General features: G+C 49.9%; 1 protein-coding gene across 1 annotated transcript in view; it reads left to right on the forward strand.

Moving 5' to 3' along the window:
• The window catches only part of VCP (valosin containing protein), a 25945-nt gene extending 444 nt beyond the window's left edge, over positions 1-25501 (forward strand). Inside the window, exons 2-17 of the mRNA XM_019518038.1 lie at positions 3937-4048; positions 4468-4640; positions 7710-7852; positions 10461-10591; positions 13751-13882; positions 14308-14410; positions 17093-17226; positions 17501-17636; positions 18882-18994; positions 19673-19837; positions 19953-20075; positions 21441-21653; positions 22128-22436; positions 23862-24017; positions 24380-24534; positions 25059-25501. Of these exons, the coding sequence (XP_019373583.1) occupies positions 3937-4048; positions 4468-4640; positions 7710-7852; positions 10461-10591; positions 13751-13882; positions 14308-14410; positions 17093-17226; positions 17501-17636; positions 18882-18994; positions 19673-19837; positions 19953-20075; positions 21441-21653; positions 22128-22436; positions 23862-24017; positions 24380-24534; positions 25059-25164 (2404 nt within the window). The 3' untranslated portion in view covers positions 25165-25501. The remainder of the gene's footprint in view (positions 1-3936; positions 4049-4467; positions 4641-7709; positions 7853-10460; positions 10592-13750; positions 13883-14307; positions 14411-17092; positions 17227-17500; positions 17637-18881; positions 18995-19672; positions 19838-19952; positions 20076-21440; positions 21654-22127; positions 22437-23861; positions 24018-24379; positions 24535-25058) is intronic.
• The last annotated feature ends 1753 nt before the right edge of the window (positions 25502-27254 follow it).

Below are 27254 nucleotides of genomic sequence, written 5' to 3' on the forward strand. Positions count from 1 at the left end.
GCCCGGGAGGGGGGGAGGGGGGGCGGGGCCGGCGCTGCTCCGCCCCCAGGTGGGGGTGGGGCGTGCGGCCTAGGTCGTGGCCTTGTGTGTATGTCCCACAGCCTGGGCCTGCTCCTGTTTCCTGCGGGGTGCAAAGGGGGTTGTAAGAGATGGTTTTGGCCCACACTGAGTCTGCCCCCCTGCTCCGAGCAGGACGAGCCCCAACTCCATCCTTCTTTGCCTACCCAGGTCTTCAACACCCCCAAGGATGGAGACTGCACCTCCTCCCCATGCTTCACCGCCCTGCTTGGGAGAAACTTCCTCCTCTTATTTAACCTCGACTTTATTTGCTGCAGCCAGAGCCCATTGCTCCCTATCCTGTCACCTGCCCCTGCTGCACAGTCCTCTTTGCAGCCCCCCAGCAGGGAGTCAGAGGCTGTCGTTCGATCCCCGCTTCGGTCCGCAGACTTCAATAAATATTAGGTGTTCACCATGTGAACAGGTGGTCGCTGAGACGGCGTCTGTTTGGCCGTCCCGGTGCCCTGCCAGCGAGGTGGGCACTCCCAGATCAGCTTCAGGGGGAAGCCGCGTTTCATGGTATTTGTGTAAAAATATCCGGGGCGTCTTCTCTGTTGAGAAACGGGCTCCTGGCACCTGGCGGGAGCGAGTCCGGTTGAATCGGTGTGAAACAGTTTACTGGCACGGAGAGGTTGAAACTTGTTTCAGGTTTGTTACAGAAAGCTGGGGTTCCGCTGGTTCTGATGTAACTCTGTCCCATCTCTGGTACCCCCGTGCTGCCAGGCAAAGTTGGGGCAGGTTGCTGTCAGAAGAATGGCTAACCAGCGCTGGAAATGTCTCTTGTTTCCGCACACAGTCTTGCTGTATACCACAGTGTGGCCTGGGTTTCATCACTGGTTAAAGCAACAGCTTTACCACCGGGCAGATGATCAGGCGACATAATTGTTAAGTCTTTCTTTCTCTCTTTTTGGTAGACAGAGCTTCCCTTGTAAAGGAAGGGACAGGGGTCTGTCTTAATGGGGACCAGGAAACATGGGGTTTAGGACTGGGACATGTTCTGCCCAGAGCTGGGATTAGGCATTGGTTGGACTGCTCTGCTTGGTGGCGTTATGGCCTAACTCCTGGACTGTGCTAGGGAGAGGGATTGGCGTGTGCTGGGCGCTCTACGCCTCTGATCTACAAATCTCTAAAATCAAAATGGCACGCATGTTGCAGGCCACCACGAAAAAAGAAAGCGATGACTCGTTCGTTGGCATGGGGCTTTTTGGAATTGTCAAGCTCTCGGTCCCTCTAATTCTCCTCTCTGGGAAAAGCAACATTTTCTCTTTTGCAAGAAGCCATGATATGACCTGCCTGACTTCTCATTTCCTTTCTGTGCACCCATTCATCCTCCACTGTGTTTCAGAGCTGAGGTGACTTGCAGCTGGCCCTGTTTGTCTGGATGAACACATGCCATCATTTGGCATCTTCTCCAATTGTTAGTGCACCCAAGCCTTTCACTTGCTGTAAGAGCTGCTGTGTACCATGTAACCTGCTTCATCTGGCTGGTAGAGTCTCTTCTCTCTGGATTGTGCAAGTTCAAAGTCCTTCAGTGTGAAAACTCTTTTCCTCTGATGAATTAGCTCATGTTGACTCAAGTTAGGTGTCACCTGCCAGTGTGTTGCTCAACCCCCAGTGTGCTGAATGATACTTGAGCCTTCTCACAATCCTTCCCAAGTTTTTCATTTCTCATCACTGTCTTGTCTCTGAGCTTCAGCTTGATGCCTATTTCTTTTTCTGTTTTTGTAACGTATGTGTAATGCTGGCCCCACAGTACCAACCCCAGACTCCTGCAGCCAGCCTTTGTGTCCTCAGAGATGGGCTGTGATTTGCAGTGGTGCCTTGGGTTCCAGGAGGTTGAGTCTTATGAGAAGATCCTTGTACAGGGGGGTCATGCTCTGTACAGGGGGGTCATGACTTGCATTCAGGACTCCTCCCTGGTTAGAGAGGACTGTATTCCTTCTATTGCAGAACTTGTGCTGGCTTTGTTCCCTGCAGTGATGTCACTTCACAGCGCTCTCCATTAGCCAGCCTGAGGCTTGCCATTGATCATCTCAGTACCACAGCGAGCTTCTTTAGTTTCTGACTTACAGGATCTCTCTTGGCTCCATCAAGTTCATGGCTCTAAAGTTTGGCCACTCTGAACTTCCCATCCTCCAGAGGAGGTGTGGTGCATGCAGAGCTTGCATCTCATTAGCAAACCTGTTGTTTCACCTGATGAGCTTAGCTGGCTCCATAGCTTGCGCATCTTGGGTTGCTTGTTTCACTGTGTTATGACAGTCAGGACTGCCGGGTTGGGCTGCTGCTGGAATCAGTTCCACCTACAGTCACAACCAGCAGCCTCCCTATTTCTAATGAATGTCTGTCTGGGAATTGTGTGTGGCAGGTTCAGAGCACTGGGTTGACACTCATCCCTTACCTGGAGAGTTGAAAGGAGTGATCCTGTTATGAAGGAGCCGAAACGCGCTCTGGGAAAAGTGACTTGTCCAGAGCTGCCCACACAAAGGCTCCTGCTTCCTGATTCCGTAGGGTTTTTCCTTTTAGAATAGCTCTGCCCCTTTCTCCTTGCTGAGTCCTGCCTCTTACCTCCTAATACCTTGCTCAGGCAAGCTTCCCAAACTGTTTCTAGATGGGCCAGCTGCCTTCCTGTTCATCCTATGATAGTCTTTCTGAAGCATCAGAGTAGGGGGTCAGTGCTTCATTTGTTATCTGCTTCATCATTGCATTGGTGTGACTCTGCAGAGACCTCACACCTGTCTGTCATAGTAAAATATTTCTAAAAGAGCCCCTGAGCCTGCAAAACAAAGCAACTGGTCTTCCCCAGGCAGCCACCCCGCACCTGCCTGCTCCACTCCACCTCCTCCCTTCCAGACTGGGGCTCTCCAAGCTTTCAGTTGCCCATAACGGAGTGGTCTGCAGCCATCCTTGTGGTCCAGTAAAAAGCTCCTGGGATGCAACCCTGGGCTAAAGTGTGTTATTTTGGGGAGACCTTTTATTGGAACCAAGCCTGGCTGTGCATAATATCATTGCTCACTCATTTATGGTATCTCTGAACCATCCAGAGGTGTCAGCCACACATTTAACAACACAGCATTAAAATCCTGCCCTGTTCTTGTACCAGAACTGCCTGAAACTTCTGCAACCTTCTCCAGAGCGTGGATTCAAATTCCTTTCTCTTTTAATCAAGTATCTTTTGCTGGATGCATTATAACTTGAAACAAAAGCACTTTATAAATCTAATGTTTCACCCTTTTTTGGCCCTCCTGCTTTTCAGCTCACTTGGCTTGGGCAGGACAAATGAAAGTAGTTGGTTTCATTTCCCTTTCTCTAAGGTGCGAGTGAATGCTGCAAGGAAGCTTTTGCTGTTTTCATGGACGCTTGCAGCAATACATAAACATTTCTACTGTATTTGCTAGCCTTCCCCAAGCTAAGCTCCAGTCCTCATCCAGTTTGAACTGTAGCATTGTCCTGTAACTCCTCTTTAGCTGGGATTTGTGACCAAATGGGTTCTACCCGGTTGGCTGCATCCATGGTATTCCTTTACATGTTATTGCAAATGTTAATCTTGCTCCAATACCTTTGCTTTTAGGCAAGTCCAGTCCAGTCAGGAACACTTTACTGAGCTTTACCTGTTTTCTTAACAGTCTTCATAGCTCTTTTAGTTCCGGGTTAATAATGTCCCTGAAATAATTTTCATACAGAAGATGTTCTTGGTACACCTCTTGCACTAATCACCCTGTAAAGGTATTGTTCTTTGCCTTTCAAAACCAGCGTAACTTCTAACAGGCAAAGTAACAAAAAGAGTTTATAGCTTGTGTAGAACAAGGAAAGCAAAGTAGGGTATGGCTAGAAAAGGAGGAGCCATGTCCAAGCTAAAGAGTCCTGTGTTTTCCTTTCCAGTTCTAAAGCAGATGACTTATCAACTGCAATTCTGAAGCAGAAGAACAGGCCCAATCGGTTAATTGTTGATGAAGCCATCAATGAGGACAACAGTGTTGTATCACTGTCCCAGGTATGTTTCACATAAAGCTCAAAATAATGTATTTGTTATGTGCATTATGTCTGTGTATTTTGGTCTGAAACTCAGTATTTGGTGAGGGGTTGAGCATGGGTTTACTCCATGTAAAATGGCACGAAAGCTTAAGGGGAAACATAACACTTAAGTGGTGCTGGGTAGAAATGAAAACGAACTGTCTTCTTGTCTGTAAGTGTTTTGATCAAATATTGTGATTCTAAAACTAATGCTAGTGGTCAGTAGAACAGAAGGCCTGGCCCAGCTTCAGGGTTGGCAACTGGCCTGCCATAGTGTATCCTGTGGCACTTCATGACTTGTTCAGCACCTTCACTGTCAAGATGTAACACTTAGATCAGGTCGTTTTCTCTCTCAGACCATTACATTTCTGCTTACTGTAATGTTGTCATTGTTCACAGGCAAAAATGGATGAATTGCAGCTGTTCAGAGGAGACACTGTTTTGCTAAAAGGAAAGAAGAGGAGAGAGGCAGTCTGCATTGTCCTGTCAGATGATACCTGCTCAGATGAGAAGATTCGCATGAATAGGGTGGTTCGCAACAACCTGCGAGTGCGCCTGGGTGATGTGATCAGGTGAGGGCTCCTTTGCCAGCTTGGTGAATCCTCATGCATTAGCTAAGCAGTTTGTTTACCTGGCTTTGTGCTAATTTGGTCAGTAACCAAGACTGAGGCTTCAGTAAGTACACAGTGTCTCTTGGAGCACATCCTGTGGCTGGGGTTTTATTTTGGTTGACTTTAAACCACGCTGCCGGCTCTTCAAATTTGTGTAATGCAGCTGGTATCTTCCATTTTTGAAACTGCATACATGGCTTGGGAACACAAGTCGGACTACTTACATGGTTTGAAAACTCAACCCCCCACCACGGGAAATTCCTCTTCTAAACTTTAAAGGTTAACCATCACATTACACCACACCAGGTTTTTAAACAGTCTAATCATTTATAAAAATCTTAATGATAGTTCACTCAGGAGTGGTTCGCAATGTCATCATTTCCTTTACGAAGTCTGTAGTTCAAGCCCTGAGCTTGTACATGCGATGCAGCAACAGAAGCTCTCGTGAAGTGAAAGTGAAAGCGACTGCTAATCTGTTTTCATTTTCAAAGCTGATGCACGTGTAAAACAAATTGCTTTAAAGTTGAAAATAAGTCAGGATATCAAGTTCATTCCAGTTTTAAGTGAAGGGGTTGTAACTCTGGCAGAGATGCAAAGTGGGCCAGAGAAGCACAATGCCATATAGCATAGGCAGCAATGCTATGTTGACCATAGAGCTGAAAGAGATGACTTGGAGGGAGCGCCTACCAATGGCTTTAAAGCACAGCAATGTGCTCTGCAGGCTGTTGGCTGCTGCTACTTCAGTGTTCCTAATTCAGCCCTCCAGAAATGTTTGAGGGAACCTTGAAACTCCTGCTGCTTTCACAGGATTTTCAGGCATGACGTCTTGAGTATTTCTCAAGCTCTGCAAAACAGATGTCCTCCAAAGTTCATGGAGCAGAGGAAATAGGAGCTTGTCATGGTCAGAACAGTGCAGTTGCAGCAAAGTCAGAACAGTGCAGTTAGAGAAGGGTGATCATGGTTTGGCACTTCTTCAAAAGCTAGTGCCTTCCCCATCAGTTCGTTTATGTCCTAAACTTCCAAATCTTCTGTATCTCAGCAGGTAATCTGTTGTGTCAGACCATTTAGTACCACCTTAGGCCCTGTGCAGTGGCTCTACTTGATGCTTTGTCCTTAACTGTATGGAAGCTTTGAATCCTCCTTGGTCTCGAGGTTTGGACAGGGCTGATCCTGCCTCAGGCAGGGGTTGAACTAGGTGACCTCTGGAGGTCCCTTCCAGTCTTACTTCTCTATGACACAGGTTTTTCCTTGCTGATTTTCTTTTCTTGTAAATTGCCGGTTGCATTTCTTACTATAGCCTTGCCTCTGCTGTAATCTTGATTCACGCATTGTTCGTTTCCTGATTCATTGTCTCTACATTTCTTCCTCTTCTGGGGCACTTGATCTTTTCCTTCACTATTCAGCTTAAATCCTCTCTAAAATAGAGGTTAAATGAGTATGAGAAGCTATCAAATATTTGGTAAAGAATATCAAGAATGTAGAGTACAGCAAGGTTTGGAAAGGCTCAGGCAAACAGTAATGTTCTATCTATGAGCTTCCCTCTAAGTCGGATTGTTAAGTATCTGGTTACTAGCTGATTACTAGAAACTAGGATCTTAGTTTCACAGCGCTGCAGATGCTTTTGCCAAGGTTAGCGGTGGGGACTCAGCTCTCTGGTGTTGGAGGGGGGGGATGAGGAGGGGAGGAGTTTCCATCAGCCCGATTCTTTGCTCCTTTATGATCTGGTCTGCTGCTGCTGCTGTTGACACACAGTAGCTGATGAGTATCCCTTGTTCAGAATGCACGAATGGATAACTAGGGATGGGAGCAGATATCTGCCCAACTTTAGTCTGCTGCTTGGGAAGGAGCCTGTGGAGGAAGAGCAAGTAGCTTGGTTCTCCCAACAGTTAAAGTTCTAGGGGTGAACCGATAAAGATATTTTTTTAGGGCCGATACCGATGGAGAGTAGTGTCCGGCTGGTCAGTCTGTTTGGGAGGAAGGGGCATGGTGGCGGCAGATTGAGGCCCCCCCGTGGTGAGGGAGGGAGTGGGGCAGGGGCAGGCACTGCACAGTCAGAGTAGGGCAGGGTGTGGGATGGAGCCACAAGCAGCTTGGTGGGGGGGGTCTCTTGCTGCTGCATGCAGTCCAGGGGAAGTATGGGGAGCATTTGCCCCCTGGATCTGTGCATGGGGCGAAGGTAGGCCCAGGTCTGTGCCAGTGTCTTCCCGGTGCAGGGGCTGGGCCAGGGCTATGTTTGAGGTGGACAGTGTTGACGCAAGAGGGGGCTACAGGGAGGGCTACAGCCACCCCGAAATTTGCCATACCCTCTCCTCAGCGCCGCTGCCTGCCCCGAGTGCAGCGCTGGCCCAGACCCCTTGTCAGGAAGAGGCTGGTGCAGCCCCTGTGTCTGCAGCGGGCAGCCTGCCCTTGCCCCACATGAGTCTTGGGGGCACGTGCCCTCCATGCCTCCCCTGGGGGTGCATGCAGTGGCTGGAGTAGTCCTCCTGCCCTGGCTGGGCAGCCCCTGCCGCAGCCCTATTCCTTCACTGTGGGGATCCTGCCCCAGCCCTATTCCTTCACTCAGTCTGCCCCTTCTCCTCCACAAACTTCCTGGCCAGATACTGCCCTCCAAGCTGTGTTCTTGTCTGCATGTATGCTCCGCGTGTGCACATGCACATGGCATTTGTTGGTGATGTTATTGGCCACATCAGCCAAAAAAAGCTGATTGATAATGCCAATTTTCCTTTCATTGGGACCAATATGATATGGACCAATATATAGGTGCACCTCTACAGGGTACTGAAGGTGGCAAGGAGTGGAGAAAAGGGAGCAAAGTGAAAGCCAGAGCTTGTGGAGGCAAAAATGGGAAGGGAATCATGGTCCTCAGTGTTGGCACAGTTTTCTCTTCCTCATATGTTGCCCATAGTTCTCACCAGGGCCTTGGGGTTCGTCCCTTTGTTGTACTTGTGTCTGGTTCGAGGCCTCAAAGGTCCTTCCCAATCCCTGCAGGTAAAACAAGCAGTATAGCTTACCAGTCTGCTTGCATTTCAGCATCCAGCCTTGCCCAGATGTGAAGTACGGCAAACGCATCCATGTGCTGCCAATCGACGACACAGTAGAGGGGATCACAGGAAATCTGTTTGAGGTCTACCTTAAGCCATACTTCCTGGAAGCATATAGACCGATCAGAAAAGGTAATAGCCCATGCTGCTAACATCCCCGGGGGCAAAAAAGTAGTGAGACTGACAGCAAGGAGAAAAGCTCTAATGCTGAAAAGTCTGGTTGTGTACATATGTAAATGGGGGTGGGATGTGACTCTGAGGGGCATCTTTGTGACTAGGCGTGCAATTTCTTATCTGGATTCCATGAGTTTTCCCCCCAGCTGCTTGGCTCGCAATAGCATACAGTCTGCTCAGCTACAGAGTGTGTTCTGTTGTTCAACTGCTGATGCCCAGGGCAGGAGAGGATCATAAAAATATGAAGTGAGGTGGGCAGGAAATTTGTCAGGCTAACATACAGTTTGGGGGTTACAGATTTGGTTGAGGAAGGGAATAGTGTTGGTAGAATAGACCTGCCTAAAGCATTTGCCTTGGAACCATGTGACATCTCAATTCAGACACAAAATCCATATGCCATGCGTTAAATGCTGGGAAACTAATAGAGTTCAGTGGACTCATTAATGGAGTCGGTGTTTTTCTAGTGAGGTCCCCCAGAGACTGGTTCTTGGTCCTTCGCTTGTTAATGATCTGGAAGAAAGCATAACCTCAAAAGTTTGGAGGATCCAGAGACTTGGGGAGTGGTAGATAAATGCAGTGAGGTCATGAGCCCTTGTAAGTTGCATGTGAAAATACAAGATGTTTCAGTATAACTAAATATAAAGAAAGTCATGCCTCTTGGAGCAAGAAATGGAAGCCATGCTTCAGAGAGCAGGGCCTCTGCCCTGGGAAAAATAATTCTTAAAGATATAGTGGTCATAGTGGAGCTGAGGTTGACATGAGCTGCCAATGTGAAGCTTTGGCTGAGGCATCTGATGTGGTCCTTAGATGTAGGAACAGGGGTATCATGCAAGCAGTTTTTCTTACTCTGTTTGGTTTTTGATACGGCATCCAGATCTAGTATCTACACTTGATAATTTGAAGAAGGTTTGTTGAAGAGCCAGGGGAATCATGACATGTCTTTCATGTGTCATGAAATCTATAAATGCCACTGGCAGGATAAAAATGTGATTAATAGGTGGCTCTTCAGTTTAACAGAACAAAGTATAACTGGATCCAGTAGCAGAGGGTTGAGGTTAAATGAGTCAGACTAGTAATAAGGTGCGCACTTTTAAGTGAAGGGCTGTCATGGTTGAATGAACTCCACCAGGGGACTATCCATCTGTAGGGGATGTTCATGCCGTAGGGGACTCTCTCCATCTAGGGCAATTTCAGTCAGGGTTGGTTGTCTTTGGATCTTCTCTGGCTACGCCAGAATGGATTCCAGACACAGTGTTGCCTGCCCTGCTCAGGAGTCAGGCTAGACGATCTCCAGGGTCCCTTCTGGCCTTAGAATCTATGAAGAGTCCACGCTAGGGAAGTGGAGAGGAGAATACCCCCCTACCAAGGAATCTGGCCAGCTGTGCTTACTGCGTGCATTAAACCTTGCATACAGCTAAGCCAAACACCATTTGTGAAGCAGGAAAGTTCCCTCTTCTGGCCAGGAGTTCCCTTTCCCCTGGTTAGTGGTGAGGAAAGAGAGAAGCTCCAGAGGCTGTCTTCTCTTACATGCTGAGGGCATGCCTGCTTATGCTTGCTCATGAGAGGTAGGCTGGAGTTATAGTACATCAATTCCTCCGTGGTAAATGCCAGTGTGTATGCTCTTACTTTATGCAAGGAGCTTTTTCCTTGATGAATGGAGCAGCTACCTTGCATTTAGCACAGAGGAAGAGCATGCGTGCTGGCCGTTACCACAGAGTAGCTACCCTGCTATAAATTCACACCCTATCTTGCAAACCTTGTATATCTATGCCCTTGGTGTTGACAATAAAGGAGGATGAGGTGGTGGCCTAAGGAGATGGGTAGGCAGGAGGGTGGTAGTAAGGATGCACTTCCACACCTGAACCTCAGCTTTCAGTAGTCACTTGTATTGCCACCAGGGTTAAAAGGTATAGGGTGCAGTGGTTGGTTTGACTCCCTCCAGGAAGAGTCCAGCCTTTCTGAGGGGTTGGATCCTGGCCCTCAGGTGGAATCAGCTCCTTTCAGATGGTTTTTGAAGCCAAGTGTGTTGGCTTCTCTTCAGCTTCCCATTGACCGTCAGTTGGGTTGACGCTTTCAGTCTTAATGCAGCTGTCCCTTATTTCCTCTTGTAGCTGCCCATCCTTTAGTTCCTGAGTTGGATCTTGCATGGCCAGGGAGCTGTACTGGGGATCTGTAGTCTTCACCTTGGGAGCTGGCAGGCTATAGACTGCTATCACACAGAAATCAGGGTGCAGACTCTACCTGGACCTCATCTGGACAGGGGGTTTTGGCATCCTCTAAGCAGAAAATGCTTCTCTCCTCTGCCTTTCACCATGTTCCTGCTCCAAATTATGGGAACATTAACCAAGCAGGAGGCAGATTGGAGCTGTGACAGCTGTGGAGCATGCTGCATTTGGAATCAACACAGCATTGGCAACTGGTAGCTACAGGTTCCTTTGTGCTTTCTGGTCTAAGCAACCTCTGTCCTGTATGCCCTCCCTGGGAATGGTGCTGGTGGGGGTGGTGTGAGGGTTGACATTGTGCTTACTGGCTGCTATGTGGTACTGAGATGTAGTACTTCTTACAGGGGACATCTTCTTGGTGCGTGGAGGGATGCGTGCGGTGGAGTTCAAAGTGGTGGAGACAGACCCCAGCCCTTATTGCATAGTGGCTCCAGATACCGTGATCCATTGTGAAGGGGAGCCCATCAAACGAGAGGTGAGCTGAGTCCTGGCATAAGATCCTTCCCACTTATCCTTTCTGCAGCAGAAAACCTGTTCGTGGAGGAGCTGTGAGCACACTCAGTGGCTACTGATAAAATCCAGTTTTGGGGTATAAGCTGCTAGGGGCATGTTCTTCTTTGATCTTTTTCTCCTTCCTATAGGGAGGAGGTGTTTATATGGTTAAGTTTGCCATGAGATTCTGCACTTTACTGTGGCATATTTGATAATGACCATGTATGTGGCAGTGCTTAATTGATCTTCTGGTTCAAAACTTCTAGTTGCCCATAGCACACGGCACACCCAGAATGAATGGCCAGATTCCCGTCTCTTCCTCTTGGGGAAAGAAACAAGTTAGGGACCTTAAAAAAAGACTTCCAAAAAATATTTTTATGTTCCAAACTTGAGATACTTTGGAAGGGGCCTGAACGTTTGTTCACCAGAGTGCCCCAAGGGATGACGAGGTCGAATGGTCATAAACTACTGTGAGACCGTTTCAGGCTGGACATAAGGAAGAATTTCTTTACTGTCTGAGCCCCCAAGGTCTGGAACAGCCTGCCATCGGAGGTAGTTCAAGCAGCTACTCTGAACACCTTTAAGAGCAAATTGGATGCTTATCTTGCTGGGATCGTATGACCCCAGCTGACTTCCTGCCCTTTGGGCGGGGGGCTGGACTCGATGATCTTACGAGGTCCCTTCCAGCCCTAATGTTTATGAAATCTATGAAATCTTTGGCATGCTCAGCACTTTGTGTAATCGGCCCCCTTTTGAGTTGGGCATCCAAAGTCCAAGATTCTCAGAATCTCAAGTCACTCCTGAATGTCTTTGGCATTTCTGCATAGAGGGTAGCAAATGTGAAGGTGGTAGGCAGGTGGGCCTGGCTCTCATCAGGCAAGCACCATCATAGGCACTGAGAATTTGAAGTGTGAGCATTCACTGTTGATAGTGCCCATGCTCACTCACTCGCTCAGCTGTCTGCTGAATATATGTCCAAATATGATAAATAAGGGGGGTTGAGTACAGAGACTTGCGATGATGCCATCAACAGCGTGGTTTCTGAACAGTGGGCTGAGGGGTGTTAGTCACAGCTGGCTGTACTCACCAGCAGTATTTGGTGTCTTTGCCTTCCACAGTGTGTGAGAATTAGTAAGATGTTGCAAATAAGGAACTAATTGCCTGCTAGCCAAGGCACTGAGTGTTGTGTCATACTCCTTGAATAGTAGCTGATCCTTGGCATGTGCCTACTCTCATGAAACTTAGCAATGATCAACTGCTTAGGGAGGCCAAACAGGCAATGAGAGAGGCAGAATTAATAGGTGTCTTCCCACCAATGCCTAAAAAGTTACCTGAAGTTTTGGAATTGTTTGGACGTCTGCCTCCAGCAGTAAAGTGTGTTGTTAGGCCTCGCTTTGCTTTGACATTGTACTATGGACCCACTTGGCCTGTACTTGGTGCAGAGCTGATCTTTGTGCTCTGCCAGGCAGGAATAATCCCAGAATAATCCTTGCTGCAAATGTTCCAGCTGTGAGACTCGGTGATGCTTGTGTTGTGTTCACACCACGCGTTTGCCTGCACTACAGGAGCAGCGTGGCCCAGCATGAATGTTCCTGCTTACACACTCCAGACCTGGAAACCAGCTGGCGAGACCATTCCAGGGTATTTGTCAGTGGCTGCTCTCGAGACCATGGTCTTCAGCCTGCTTGAGAGCAATCTCTGGCAATGACTCTGGAGAGGCCTTGCCAGCATATGGGTAGGTTTGAAGTGGGTAGGTGAGGTCCCTGGGCACATCTGTGCTGGGACACACTGCTGCCCTGGTGTGGATCTAGATTGGGAGCTGGGATACTGGGGCTCATGGCAGCATGGTAGAGAACAGGGTGGTGGTATAAAACCTAAGTGTTCCGCCAATTCCTGTCTTGATGCTGCCTCTGGCAACTACCTCTGTGGCCCACTGAAGCAACATACACCTCGGGTCGGGACTGTGCTGTAAGTGTGGGAAAGCCAGGGGCTTACGTGCAGATCTAGTTCTGGGGAAGGGAAGTGAGCTGGTGGGGCAGGGCAGTTAAAGCTGGAGTTTTGGCTTCTCAGTCTTCTGCTGTTCTGTGCCAGGTTGGTAGCAGCATCCATGGTGAGTGATGAAATGAAGGGTGCCAGTTGCCTCTGACCCCTGCATTGAGAAGGTGCCTGTTCAGGGAGTTGGGAGTTTGGGCCGAATACTACTTAGCAGGGCATTTTCCTCTTGAAGCCAGTCACAATAGTTGGCCCTTGCACAGCCCACGTGAGGTAGGTGGCTGCCGGCCCTCCCTGTTCTGCAGTCAGGAAAGGGCAATCAGAGAAACGGACTTAGACAAGGTCAGAGAGGGAGTCTTGGAGCTGGGAGCCCTTGAGTGCACCAATCTTATTTCTCTGGTAAGCCTCTAGTCCAGTGATTCTCAACCAGGATGAGGGGGCACCCTGAGATGCCAGATCCTTTCAAGGGTGTTGTGCAGTACGAGATGAGTACAGGCCTGGCCATTTACCCCTCTTCTTGCAGAGGGGCTGGGGAGGTAAACACTGTAATAAATAAGCTAATTTTAGAAATTGCCATTGGCAATCCCTCATGGTCGAGGATGATTGTCTCCCATGCTTGCCTTTATCTGTGGGTCCAAAGATAGCTGACCAGGCCAATCCAGAATCGACAGGTTCTTCTGCAACTCAAGCACATGTTTCTGCATAGGGTGGATAGCATCAGGATTCCTGATTTGGTCCACGACATGCTGTTTCTACCACTCCCACTTCTGTGTCCTGTTGTCATTGTGAGGTTTCAAAGGACTAAGATCCTTGCAACAAGCTCTTCCTCCATTTGGCATGGTCCCAGGCGATAGTCTCTCACGAGTTGATGTGGAAGTTGCATTTTTTCAAGTTGGTCTTGAAGACGTCCTTGAAGCCCTTTCTCTGTCCTTCTCTTGAGCATTCACCTTGGCTGAGCTGGGAGACCAAACAAGCTAGTTTTAGAAATAGGGTGCTGCTCAAGTCACAGAAGTTATGGAGGGGTGCCCTGAGTCTAAAAAGGTTGAGAACCACAGCTCTAGTCTCGCTGGGGATTCCTAGGACCTAGCTGGCTGAGGAGACTGAACAACTCTTGTTTCCCTTAGGCACTAATTATTTTCCCTCCTGGCAGGATGAGGAGGAGTCGTTGAATGAAGTGGGCTACGATGACATTGGAGGCTGCAGGAAGCAGCTAGCTCAGATCAAGGAGATGGTAGAGCTGCCTCTCAGACACCCTGCTCTCTTCAAGGCCATTGGTGTGAAGGTAAATATGTTGCTAGTGCTCTGCGTGTCTGGTGACTCGCTTTGTGCTGCTAGTCTCTTCTTTAGTCCTGCCAGTAGGCTCTGAGTGGGTAGCCTGTGACCTTTCTTGCTGCTTTCCAGGACCCTAGGATTTCTAACACAATAACAAGCTGGAAACTGTAGCCTGTGGCCCAGTGCTTGTCCCTCTGTGGACTGGTTGGAAGGGCAGTGTTTTGCTTTGAAGAGCCCAGCTAATTAGTGGGCAGCCTTTTGTTTCTGTGCAGCTTTAACATCTTTCCAGCCCTAGTTCTGAAGGATTTTAGGAGTGCTGATGACAGCCCATTACTGTTGCATGAGCTTGCATCAGAGCTCTGAAGCATTATCCACATACCCTTCAGGTTCCAAGTTTAAAATTAGCTTACTAACGCAGTCCCTTCTTGCCCTCAGCCTCCCCGTGGGATACTGCTGTATGGTCCCCCTGGCACTGGTAAAACCCTGATTGCTCGTGCAGTGGCCAATGAAACCGGAGCTTTCTTCTTCCTGATCAATGGTAAGTAAGTGGCAGGAATGTCTTATGCCCAAAAACTCCTTTATGCCAGTCACAGGAAACATCTGTTTGGCTCTGGGTAACAGGAGGCATTGAAGCTGCTTGTGAAGTGCCCTCAGCAGAGTAGATCCGCCTCAACTGAAGTGTTTTCTTACCTGTTTCAGACATGTCTCCTGAGATTTCCAGCTGAGAAGCCTCCAGAGTGTCAGTTTAGAGTGATCTAAAATCTTGTAGATAAGAATTGTGAGGTGGTTTGGATTGAGGGCGCCCAACTCTCCATCCATGAGTCCAGTTTTTTCCGTCTGCCTGAGGGTGTTGGTAGTGAGTATGGGTGGGTTGGGGCTCAAACACCCAGCTCTGGAACACGTCTGGAGGGAGCCCTAGCTTCTGCTAGTTGTGGCATTCAGGAGGTGTTCATAAGTGACTGTCTGGCTGTTCTCCGAGTTTGTTCTTGATGCAGGGAGTTGTTCTCGCTTCAATCAACTTCCACTAGGAGGTGCTTTCCCCAGAGCTGTAATTAGAGCTTCACGCACTAATGAAAGGGGCAAAACTTCTAATTAAGCCCCTTAACATGATCACCAAAGGCCCATATCTGTATGGGCTGTGGTGCATGGTTTATATCCAGCAATGTCCTGGTAATGGGCAGATCTTTCTCTTTGCTCACTCTCCTCTTCCTTGGGCTTAAGACTGTAGGTTTTTCACAGATCTCAGATTACTTCAAATTGTCCTGAGAGTGAGAGCAGGAGAAGGTGCCATGCTGTATAAGGGGCAATGTGGGGAAAACAGCCCCAGTCTGACTCTGCACTTCACTTTTTTTTAAGGGCCAGAATATTTAAACATTAAAATCCTTTGGGTACTTGTGATAAACCTACCCAGTCTAGGTGCTGAGGGGTATCTGGGCACAGCACCAGCCCTTTCTGTAGAGCAGTGATTCTCAGCCAAGCTGCCATGGCACTCTAGGGTGCCTTTAGATATTTTCAGGGGTGTCGCATTGTGCTAGCACCATTAGGTTTGCAAACAAGATTCACAAGATCAACCCAGAGCTTTCTGTTTGAAATCCACAGTTGTGATCTTTCTGACTTCTTTGCAGCAGAAAGGCTACTCTGTTGTGTTTCTGCAGTCAAAAAAGAGTGAAAGCTAAGGGCTGGCATTTTCCAAGGGAGTGCCTAGAGCAGCATTTTTCAACCCATGAGTCGTGACCCAAAAGCGAGTCACAAGAATATATGAAAGAGTCATGAACAAACTTTAAAAATGGATCCTCTTTTAAAGCAGAAAAACATGAGAAACTGGGTTTTTCCTTGCAGGCTGGCAGAGTTCCAGCCTGCAAGGGGCTGCTTCGGGCCCCCCATACCCCACACCCACTCCCTGTCCCACATACTGGGGGGCGGGGGCAGCAGGTCAGGAGTGAGGGGCACTGGTAGGGCCAGGGGGCTGTTTTCTACTTGAACTATTTGCTGGGTTGGGACTGGCCATTGATGTTTACAAATGGGTCATGGTACCAAAAAGGTTGGGACCAAAAAGGTCTAGAGTCTGTCTAGGTTGAGAACCACTGCCCTAGAGGCATGTTGCTGCTGTTCTGTCCTGCTTAGTGGGTGATGGTTTTGTGAGTCCCAAACATGGAACAAGGTGCTGGTATAGGATAGGAGGGTACATTGAGAGAGCAGTAGAAGTGAGGCATGCTTGGCACCTGCCTGCATGCTGTATCTGCCTCCAGTCGCAGCTGCCAGTTCCTTTGTTTTAACCAGGAAGTTCTTGGCCATCTCTGAAGAACATTCTGTCTTGGGGATCCGTTGCAGCCCTGCTGTCATGGTAGAACCCAAATGGCGAGTCTGTAACACTTTCCACTGTTGCAGGAGATCTTGTCTCCTTCCCTCCCCTTCTCAGGGGAACAATAGCCTTCTGGGACTCAGGTGTTTACAAGAGGGCTGTCCTAGTTGAAGTCTGCTCAGTGTACAAAGGAAGATGCGTTTTAGAAACTCACTTGTTTTAGGAGCCTATAGAAAAGAAACCTGACCTTTGTTGTGCAAACCATGTAGTCAGAAAGCACCTGTGTTTGATTCCTCTTCTTCTCCCATCAATTTCTTGACCTTGTAGTTTTATGTCTAGAGAAGTAAGTAGCCATGTTAGTCTGCAGTCAGGCAGAAGGCAAGGTAGATTTGCACCATATAAGTTAACTGAATCAGAAGTGCGTAAACTTTTGTGAGCAACAACTCACTTTGTCAGATGCTAAGAGTGGATGTGCAGAGAGCAGGCTATCACGACCTGTTGCCTTGAAGGTGTAGGCATCTCTGATTCACTTCATTCATAAGGTGCAAATCTACCCTGCCTTCTACCTTGTAGTTTGGTCACTTTTCTTCTAATCATTGCCATCACAGGGAGTCCAAAAGGGGAGAGGGGGACATCAAGGAGAAAGGAAAGTTAGTATCTCTTATTCAAATAGAGCGTAGTTGGCTGGTTTGGGATTTTCCTGGCTGATGGCTGAAAGCAGTGCTGCTTTCTTAGATACGTTGCTGCAGATTCAGGGAGAAATCCTGGTCTTCACCATCTCCAATTTGTTTTAAAAAAATGCAGAATCCTTGCAGATGAGTCTTGGCCTTTTCTCAGTGGAATGAATGATCTGGTTGTATGTCCTGGTGGCTGGTTGTCTCCGATCCCAAGTGACATCGTCTTGCTTCTCTCTTGCAGGTCCTGAGATTATGAGCAAGCTGGCTGGAGAGTCGGAGAGCAACCTGAGGAAAGCCTTTGAAGAAGCTGAAAAGAATGCTCCTGCCATCATCTTCATTGACGAACTGGATGCCATTGCTCCAAAGAGAGAGAAGGTAAATGAGGAGTCCCCTTTCTGCAGTGCCTGGCTAATGACAGCTGGGCTGATGCTTGGTATCTGAATGCGGTGTAAATGCAACACCCAAACCTCCTGCTTGGGTTTCAGAGTGATGAAGAATCACAGACTTGGATGGGCACACAAGAGTAGGCTTCCTAGGAGCATGAGGATTTTGCTAACATCTGCTCTAGGGCAGCTGCTACACAGGATGGTGTTGCAGGATCATTTGTGTCTGGTCTCTTGTAATTGCTGTTTGCTCTTTTTCTTGGTAGACACATGGAGAGGTGGAACGCCGCATAGTGTCTCAGCTGCTGACTCTGATGGATGGCCTGAAACAGAGAGCACATGTGATTGTTATGGCAGCGACCAACAGACCTAACAGCATTGACCCAGCCCTCAGGCGATTTGGTAACTGGCCTTGCACCTTTTTGTTGTCCATTGCTTTGTTACAGCTTGTTGCTTGCACATTCTCTTGTTGGGAGCATGAAATAATTGATCAGCAGCTCAAATGCCAGATGCTGTTGTGGGTGTGATTTACCAGCTTGCTCACACACCTGTTCAGTGCCTCACTTCAAACTCAGCTGCTTTCTTCCAGCATTTCATAGTGTAATCTCTGATGGAAGGTTATACATGGAGGAGGTTGCCAAATGCTTTAATGACAGCAAATCCCATGTTAGGGCCTGGCCTCTGTTTTGTGAGCCCATCTTCCCTGACTGTTTACTTCCAAACAGTATTAGCCAGAAACCCTGAGGATGCTTGATAGACCACTGTGGCTGGGCAGTAACTTAAGGATGGATCCTTAATTTAGAATCATAGAACACAGAAAAGGAGGGTTGAAGGGAGCTCAGGAGGTCACATCTAGTCCAACCCCTGCTCAAAGCAGGACCAGCCCCAACTAGAGCAGTAGCCTTCAAATTGCCCTGTCTTAAAATGAAATGCTGGGACATAGCTGGGGAATTTCATGCCTGGTTTCAGCACCTGGTGCCAAGAATAAATGTCCACTTAGGAGGAGCAGCTTGTACAAATCTGCATTGCAGACTGCTGGAACTTGAATGGGCCGATGGCCAGTTAAATGCATAACTAGCCTGCTGAGCAAGCAGTTCTGATGGTTGGATGGGATTGGGACTTACATTTGCCCTAATTGTTACTGCAGTGGTATCAGTCGAATCAAGAGCCCTTTTTTGCCAGGCTGTGTAACATTAAGCGTGCACAGCTGTGATACCCCATGATTGGCACTCCAGAGAGTTCTGAGAGACTTCAGTCTGCTTCTGAGTATGTATGTGTTTCCTGCCTGTGATGTGTATACACAGGTTACAATAAAAGAAATGGGTAAGGGGAAGACTTACCTTCACCTACGTATAAGTTGGGCTGTTGGACTTCAGAGGACTGTTGCTAGGTTTCATAATTCCCCTTGTTCTGTTGTCCTCTGTCTAATTAGACCCATATTCTCACTTCCCTTGACTGGCTGAGTCCCTCCTTCTCAAATTGCCAGGATTCTCTGTAGCATCCCTTGCTGTAGGTATCCAAGTGCTGGGTTTCTTGGAAGAGGTGTCTGGCCCTGGCAAGCTCTTCAGTGGGGCTGGGGACAGGGGAAGGCAGGAACTGGTACTTGCCTGGTTCCAGAGATGTCAGTGTGCATGTTGTGCTCCCCAGGTCGCTTTGACAGAGAGGTAGATATTGGTATCCCTGATGCCACGGGACGCCTGGAAATCCTGCAGATCCACACAAAGAACATGAAGCTGGCTGATGATGTGGATTTGGAGCAGGTTAGTAACGTGTTTCCTAGGAACGTATCTGTGCGAGCGCAGGCAGATACTCAGTAGCCTGTGGATGAGCAACAGATGAGCTGTAGCAGTTATGACTGTCACACACCAGTATTTGGCAGGGCAGGAAGGGGTATGTGGGGAATCTTTGGTCACTAGCAGTAGTGGTATGGCCAAGAGCCCCTGTGAATGTGGGTGAGAGGGGGGCCATGCCAGAGCTGTATGAAATGAATCTGCAGTCACCTGATTCCAGGAGCATCTTGACACTAACCTTGGGTTTTACCATTTTGGCTGTCCCATAAGATGCCAAGAATCAGAAGGGCCACATAAGATGGAGCGATCTGAATGTTTGGATGGGGCTGGTGTTTGTGGGAAGCACACTGGCCATTCTACCAGTCCAGGGAACAAATCATTCCAGTCTTCAAGGGTGTAATTTTAGAACTCGTATTTACCAATTCTAGATTTCTTTCCTGCCTCTTCTGTCAGAGCCACTCTCTCTCCTGAACAGGGTGATACAGGCTCATCTCATTGACAAGAGAGCAGCAAAGTTCCTGTCCTGTCCTGCCTGTTCTATGGCATTTCCAACTGATTGCATTGATGGCTAGAAGATGAGCACAAACTGCCATTGTGAAGGGTTCCCTTTTATATTTCTGTGAGTCACGCCTGATGCTTGGCTTTCAGGTGGCCAACGAGACCCACGGCCATGTCGGTGCTGACTTGGCTGCTCTCTGCTCAGAAGCTGCTCTTCAGGCCATCAGGAAGAAGATGGATCTCATAGACTTGGAAGACGAAACCATTGATGCTGAAGTGATGAACTCCTTGGCTGTCACCATGGATGACTTCAGGGTAATGCAGAGATGCTCAGCTTTCCTTGAAAAATCTGTGTCTGCTCATTTCTGGCTCGAAGCCAGTGAAATGCAGTGTGCTAGAATTCACGCAACCCTCTTTTTGTCTCTGCTAGTGGGCTCTGAGCCAGAGCAACCCCTCAGCTCTGCGGGAGACAGTAGTTGAAGTGCCCCAAGTTACCTGGGAGGATATTGGTGGCCTAGAGGATGTCAAGAGAGAACTCCAGGAGCTTGTACAGGTAAGATGGGGAGGTGCGTGTGTGTGAGAGAGAGACCAGGTCCTTGTTTTAATTGCTCATTTAAAGGGTCTACAAAGATCCCTATATCAGCTGTGTAGGAAGAAAGTTACCTATAAATAACAATAAGTGAAACAGGCTTGGAAAGCCCACTAGCTTAGCAGCTCCATCAGGCTAGTGTGGTTAAGACCCACCAGTTTCTATAGCTGGTGATGCAGAAAAGTGTGCCTAGCACCATGTGTAGCTGCCTCACTGTCCCCAGGCTGCATGACCAAGTACCTGGTCACAGCTGGGGATGGGCTTTGGCACACATCCTGAGGTGAGGCTTGAACCCTTGCCCCTGTAGTTCCAGTGAGCTGTTTTAACTGGTTTTCTGCTGTGCTTCTACCTTCCTAAAAATAGCTCCTGACTAAAGATCAATCCCACAGGCCACTTCCCCACCACAGGTTTTCATCTGTTATTGGCTTCCTTTCACTTGACTCTAAACTTCCTGCTGTTTCCTATCCATGTAACAATTGAGCCTGTGCAGAGCTGGTTGACTCAACTGGTGCTTCTCAGTAGGTGTCGTGGGTGCTGGTAGGAACAGAGATGTTGGTTGGAGGGGGTCACTGGGGTTCTTGCTGTGTTCTCTGATGTGGACATGAGTGCAGAATCTCAGTGTAGGCACAGCCTTTATATCCCAAGTGCCTGTTCCCAGCTGTTGGACTGGCAGGGCATGTGAAGTAGTCAGGAGCTTTGTACCTGTGTGTGCAGAGCAGGCAGGCAAGTCACCAAGAATTTTCCAGTATCTCATGAAAAATATTGTCCCTGACTTTTGTGCCAGTCCCAAGGTGCCAAAGTCAGGATCTCCCACATGCCACTGCCTTCAGTTGCAGGATGCTGTCACTGAGGCTGATGCTGAGGAAACATCACTGTCCTCTTGTTAAAAGCACCTGACATCTCTTACCTGTGCTTCTCTGGCTTTAAAGTCCATATTCTAGCTTTGGTTGCGTCTGAAGTGGGACAGAGCCATCTGCTCTTGCAGGCAGATATTCCTAGTTCAGGCACTCTGACCGCCTCAGAATAGATGGCCAGGGTGGAGTGCACTTTCCCTCTTAAACTTTTAGTGGCCCTTCAGGCAGACTTGCAGCCCAAGAGCAGGCTGCGGTACGCAAGAAGCTTGCCCTGCTTGTTACCCAGGCAGTGCATACGCGAGAAGTTTCCAGGGTTCTCCAGGGCCCAGGTGTGATGCTTCACCTTCCTGAGACATTGGCTTGAAAACTCTAAAGGAAACCAGCTTTTAGACCTCCCAGCCAGCAGGGTCCAGGGCAGTATCTGGCTTGATTTGTTACACAGCCAGGACTCACCCGAGTTTTCTCCCTCCTTTAGTATCCTGTGGAGCACCCAGACAAATTCCTCAAATTCGGCATGACTCCCTCCAAAGGGGTCCTGTTCTATGGGCCCCCTGGCTGTGGTAAGACACTGCTGGCTAAAGCCATTGCCAATGAATGCCAGGCAAACTTCATCTCCATCAAGGGGCCGGAGCTGCTCACCATGTGGTTTGGTGAATCCGAGGCCAATGTGCGCGAGATCTTTGACAAGGTAAGTGGCTTTGCTCTCGACCCTGTGTGTCCTCCCCAGAGTATTGCCCAGCCTGTGGCTCCAGGGTAGGCTGACTGTTGTCACGCAGCCTGGTGTAAGCAGGAGCTGCTATCCTGACATTAGAGAATGGGCCAGCTTTCCTGTAGTAAGAGTCCGTCTCTAACTGGTTTGCTTCTGGCCCTACCTGAGCCTGTGCCTATTGCACGATAGATGTTCAGATGTTGTAGTGATGTGGAATAAGGACCCAGTGTTATGGAAGGCTCTCCCAGTCCCCCACAGCTCTGTCATAAGGTATTCTGTTAGCCACTGGTTCACGGAAGGTCCCAGAGCAGCTCTGCACCACTGTTAGGCCTAGCAGCACTCCAGTGTGCCTGGCACACACAAACAAATGTCTTTATGGTCAGGGGCTGCTTAGTATGGTTCTGGCACTTGCAGTGGAAGGCACTGAGGGACCATGCGCATTTGCCTTTCCAGGCCCGCCAAGCAGCTCCCTGTGTACTCTTCTTCGATGAGCTGGACTCCATTGCAAAGGCCCGAGGTGGGAACATTGGGGACGGTGGCGGCGCTGCAGACCGTGTCATTAATCAGATCCTGACCGAAATGGATGGCATGTCCACCAAGAAGAACGTATTCATCATTGGTGCCACCAACAGGCCAGACATCATCGATCCAGCCATTCTGCGTCCTGGCCGCCTGGATCAGCTCATCTACATCCCCCTGCCTGATGAGAAGTCCCGGGTTGCTATCCTTAAGGCCAACCTGAGGAAGTCACCTGTTGCCAAGGCAAGTTCCGAGCTCTGTGCTAGACGTTCTCTTGTTGATTCCTGGAGGAAGCACACTCAGCAAGGGTGAGGGGAGAGGGAAACTGGAGGTGGGGAGGTAGTTTTAATTTGACTACTTGGGATGAGCTGCACATCATTAAAGGACTGATTGTTTCTAACCCATCACTGAAAAGCTGCAGCCTCTGCCCCAAGCAGCAGTGAAACCTACCTGATGTAGTCTGGGAAAGGGAAGGAGATTCATCTGGATCAGTGGTGCTCAATCTTTTGGCTCTCGGGGCCAGGTGAACGGCATGGGGCCAGTCTGTGGCCTGGATTGGGCCCAGCACAGCCTTGTCTGGCCCCTGCATGCCAGGATTGGGCACTGGGGCCCTGTGCTGCCCACACCTGGCCCTGCATGCCCGGATCTTCCCCACACGCCAAGTTTCGATGCTGCACCACTCGGTGCCACCAGTCAAGTGCTCTGGGCCATGCTATCGAGCCCATGGGGCTCCCCACATGTCTAGAAATTTGGCAGTCAGGGAGCAGTGCCACCACTCCGCACCCCCAAATTTTTGGACCTGTGGGAAGCCCCACATGCCAGATGACCCAGTGCTGGAGGCTGTGGCCGTGGCCTGGGGGTTGAGCACCCCTGTTCTAGGTTGAAGGAAAATGGTTACTAAAAGAAAATGAAGATGTGATGCGGAGGGACTGGCAGATGAATGAAAAGTCACAACAATAATTGATGAAATACCCTCGCAGGATCAAGCAGGAGACAGCAGAGCTGCCATCCCTGCCCCAGGCACATGAAACATGTCAGACCCTCATTGGGATCTCACACTGTATTTACCCTCAACTCACAGAGGTCCTGTGTTCTTGGCGGTCCTCTGGTGTTCATTCAGGAACGTTGTTGCTGAGAGTGCAGAAAGGTCCTTGGAGCAAGGCAGGGCAGGGTATTGCTTCGAGGATGTGTCCTGGGACTGAATATACACCTTGCTGGGGTCGTTTGACCCCAGTACTCTTTCCTGCCATGGCAGGGGGTCGGACTAGATGATCTACTCAGGTCCCTTCCGACCCTAGAAACTATGAATGGGGCTTCCATGCTCCCCTGGAGCTTGACTATTGTGTTACCATTGCACTGTGAGCCAGTGCCCTAGATGTTTTGCTGTAAGAGGCCATCAAGCATTGTACAGATTCAACCCCTGGTGCTGCCATCTGAACAGAGCCCTCATGCAGCCTGCCTTTCCCTCCAGAATGGGTGCTGCAGAGGGACTTGGCTGCAGATCCAAGTTTTTAGTGGGCATGCAGGGAGGTAGCCAAATGGTAGAGTTTACTTTCCAGCCACAGTCCAATTGTAGGCAGGCAGTTGGCTGCCTTCAGGACCTGTGGCAGATCCCCAGTCTTACCAGGGAATGTAGCATGCGAAGGAGACCTGCCATGTTCTCTGCAGGACGTGGATCTGGAGTTCCTGGCTAAGATGACCAACGGTTTTTCTGGAGCTGACCTGACGGAGATCTGCCAGCGTGCCTGCAAACTGGCCATCCGTGAGTCCATTGAGAGTGAGATCCGGCGGGAGCGCGAGAGGCAGACCAACCCCTCGGCCATGGTGAGTGCAGCTGGCTGAGCCCCTCTGGGGTGGGATGCTGAGCTTGTCTGGGTTCGTGCTGTTCGGGGTGGCAACGCCTCGCTCTGAGCAGCCCATGAGGTCAGCATGGTGCCTTTGTTCTTGCAGCTCTGGGTACAGTAGGCTTCCTCCATGACCCAGACAGGATGTCTGTGAAGAGGACTGTTCCCTGACTTCCTGGGGGATTTCCTTCTCTGCTGCTACATCCCCTCTCCAGTCCCTCCCTTCCCCTGGATCATAGTGCTGACCTGAGAGGGGTGCTTGGGAGGCTGGTGAGGAAGCATTGCTTGCAACAGGTGCCTGGGCTGGGGGTGAGCCATGCTTCCATTCTTGCCCTGTTGCAGGAAGTGGAGGAGGATGACCCTGTCCCTGAGATCCGCAGAGACCACTTTGAGGAGGCCATGCGCTTTGCTCGCCGCTCCGTCAGCGACAACGACATCAGGAAATACGAGATGTTTGCACAGACTCTACAGCAGAGCCGTGGCTTCGGCAGCTTCAGGTAAGAGTGAAGGGGCCCAGGGTGTGCAGGCACATAGCTGGGCTCCCAGAGACGGATGCTTCAGACACAGCTGCATGTAGCTATGCTCTTCAGCTGGGCCTGGCTTGGGTGAGGGCATTAGTTGGAGCTGGGCCTGCTTCGAGCAGGGGTTTGGACTAGATGACTTAGTACGGTCCTTTCCAATCCTAATTTTCTATGGTTCACTGATTCTGTTCTACCTGTCTCCCCTCACCGTTGAATCTGGTTACAGTGGTCTTGTTTCCCATGCTAGGCCCTGCACTGTTAAACTGTACCTGTGGCAGGCTGGGCTGTGTTTTCAGTGGCAGGGGCTGTGCTGGGGGCTTGTTTGGGATGACACTGTTACAGGACTCTGCTCTTGAGGCAGGCAGGATCAGCAGCAGCGCAAGTCTCTCTTGCTTGCCGGCACTGTAATGTTCTGTGGCTCAGAATCTAGGATTTGGGTAGAGGTAAGGGCTGTGCTTCTAGGAAAAACCTAAGCGGTCTCTTCTCTTCCTCCCTGGTAGGTTCCCATCCGGTAACCAGGGAGGTGCTGGCCCAAGCCAAGGCACGGGAGGTGGCAGCGGCGGCAACGTGTACAGCGAAGACAACGATGATGACCTCTACGGGTAATGCGCTGTCCTCCGTGGACCAAACCCCAACCAGGCCACGTTGTACAGGGAAATTCCACCGTTCAATGGACTCTCGGCTTCTTCATTCCTCAGTCAGAACAGTAGCTGCGGTCAGACGTTGCACAGGGGAGGTGCGTGTTGCGAGCAGGATGCGATGCAAACCAGTGTTGGTTTGGGAGGCAGGCAGTGAATTAATGAGGAGGGGAACTGACTTAATTTCTGAGAAATTTCTGTTCTAGTGTACGTGGCAGAATCAGCAGCTTTAGCAATGGGTACAACGCTAGCCTGTATAAACCCACAAAAAGAATAAAAAAAGAATAAAAATCCCAGAAAATTCTCTCCCACCCCAGCCACTTCCTTTGTGTGGCGCTGTCCCAGCCCACTCGAGCACTGGCAAACCCCTGTGACACACTAGCTGGGCTGGGCAAGGGAGAACTGTCTCTGCTTCCCTGGGGAGGAGCTGGTCATTTTTATCATATCTCAGTTGTCTTGTCTGAACAGGGACTAACCTGCACCCAGCTGTGCTAGCCCAGCCCCCTTGGTACCTTGGCAGTGGAAGCCTAGACAGTCTGCTTCCAGCAGTGGTAGGCACCGTGCGCTCATTCTCCAGTTCTGGCTAAGGGGCTTCATGTTCCTTAGCTCTTTGAATACTTCCCTGTGTGGTGGCCCATGTCCCCTCTGCCTACCGCTGAGCCCTCGGCCTGCTTGAGAGGTGATTCTCTTTGGTGCCAGGCACGTAGCTTTGACCCCCGCTGTGGGGTTTGGTAAGCCTGGGCCAAGCTGTCTGAGCATTCAGCTGGACAAGTGCAAGAGGGAGGGGAACAAAGGAGGGAGACTTCATCTGTCTTCCCTGTGCCACAAAGCAGCAGCTCTGAACCTGCCCGTATTGGGGCAGAGTACAGATCCTGAGGCAAACCTGGAGTCCAGCCCAGCTGCAGCTTGGTGGGAGGTGGCACAGCCAGACTGGCAGCGTCTCCCTGTTCCTCTTGCCCACCTCAGGGGTAGCTGAGGCCTGGCCATCCTTTCTTTCCCAGTTGTCTCCTCACTGTGCTGACTCCTTCTTCCCTCTCCAAACACTGGGTTTGGGTAACGGGCATGCTGCTAGGTCAGTGTTTGGTGCTGGAAGGGACTGCAGCAAGCTGTGCTGAACAATGGGCCAGCTTATACAGCAGACCCCGGGGGCTGCTAGCTTGTGGGTAAGAAAGGATCGTAGAGAGGCTTAAAATTCCCTGACATGGAGCCGAAAGGGGTGGGGAGGGATGGAGGGCACAACCACCAAAGCCCAGAAACCTGGGAGATCCCCACAGTAGAGCACAGGCATCGCTACACTTAGATCATCCCTGGCCAGTGGCTGCCCAACTTCTCCTTGAACAGTGATTGAGAGTCCACACCTTCCCTGGCATCTATCGCACTAGAATCATCCAGACAAGCCGTTGTTCAGCCTCTTTGCAAAACTACTCTCAACCCTGGCACGGCACGAGACGTGACACCTAAACCTGCCACAGCTAAAGCAGGGGACCACAGCTGCCAATGTCCTGCTGCTGCAGAGGTCGTTTATATACACTCAAGAGGAAGCCGCAACCCCTGCCATAGAGGAAAGCAACCCCCCCACCTCCACTGTTGTGGTGTTTCAGAAGAGGCTGGACAGGCTTTGATCGGGGATTTCCCAGGCTTCTGGGCTTTGCTGGTGCTACACGTGCCAGTATGGGGTGCTGCTGCAGCCCAGGCTGGGGATGGGACTGGGCTGTGCCAGTGCTCCTGCTTGGACTCAACCCTGCAGGTTCCTGGCTTAGAGGGTCTTGCCCCTCTGCTAAGGGTCGGACTGACACTGCATTGGGTTCAGGGAGGAATTTCCCTTCCTGGTCACAGTGGTAGGCACTGGGGGTGGGATTTTGCCTTCCTCTGTAGTGGGGGCATGGCCTCTGCCTGGGGTCTCGAGTGCAGCAGGAGGATGCTGACAGCCTCATCCCTGGTTTACCTGGGGCAGGAGCGGGTGCTGCGTCTTGCAGCTCTGTGACAGGGTTGAACGGAATTTTAGTGACGGATCAGGCAATGGATTTGTGTGGGATGGTTAGCGCAGGGCTGGTGCTG

This window comes from Gavialis gangeticus, unplaced genomic scaffold, assembly GCF_001723915.1.
Source record: "Gavialis gangeticus isolate Ggan-Ray unplaced genomic scaffold, GavGan_comp1, whole genome shotgun sequence".
NCBI lineage: Eukaryota > Metazoa > Chordata > Crocodylia > Gavialidae > Gavialis > Gavialis gangeticus.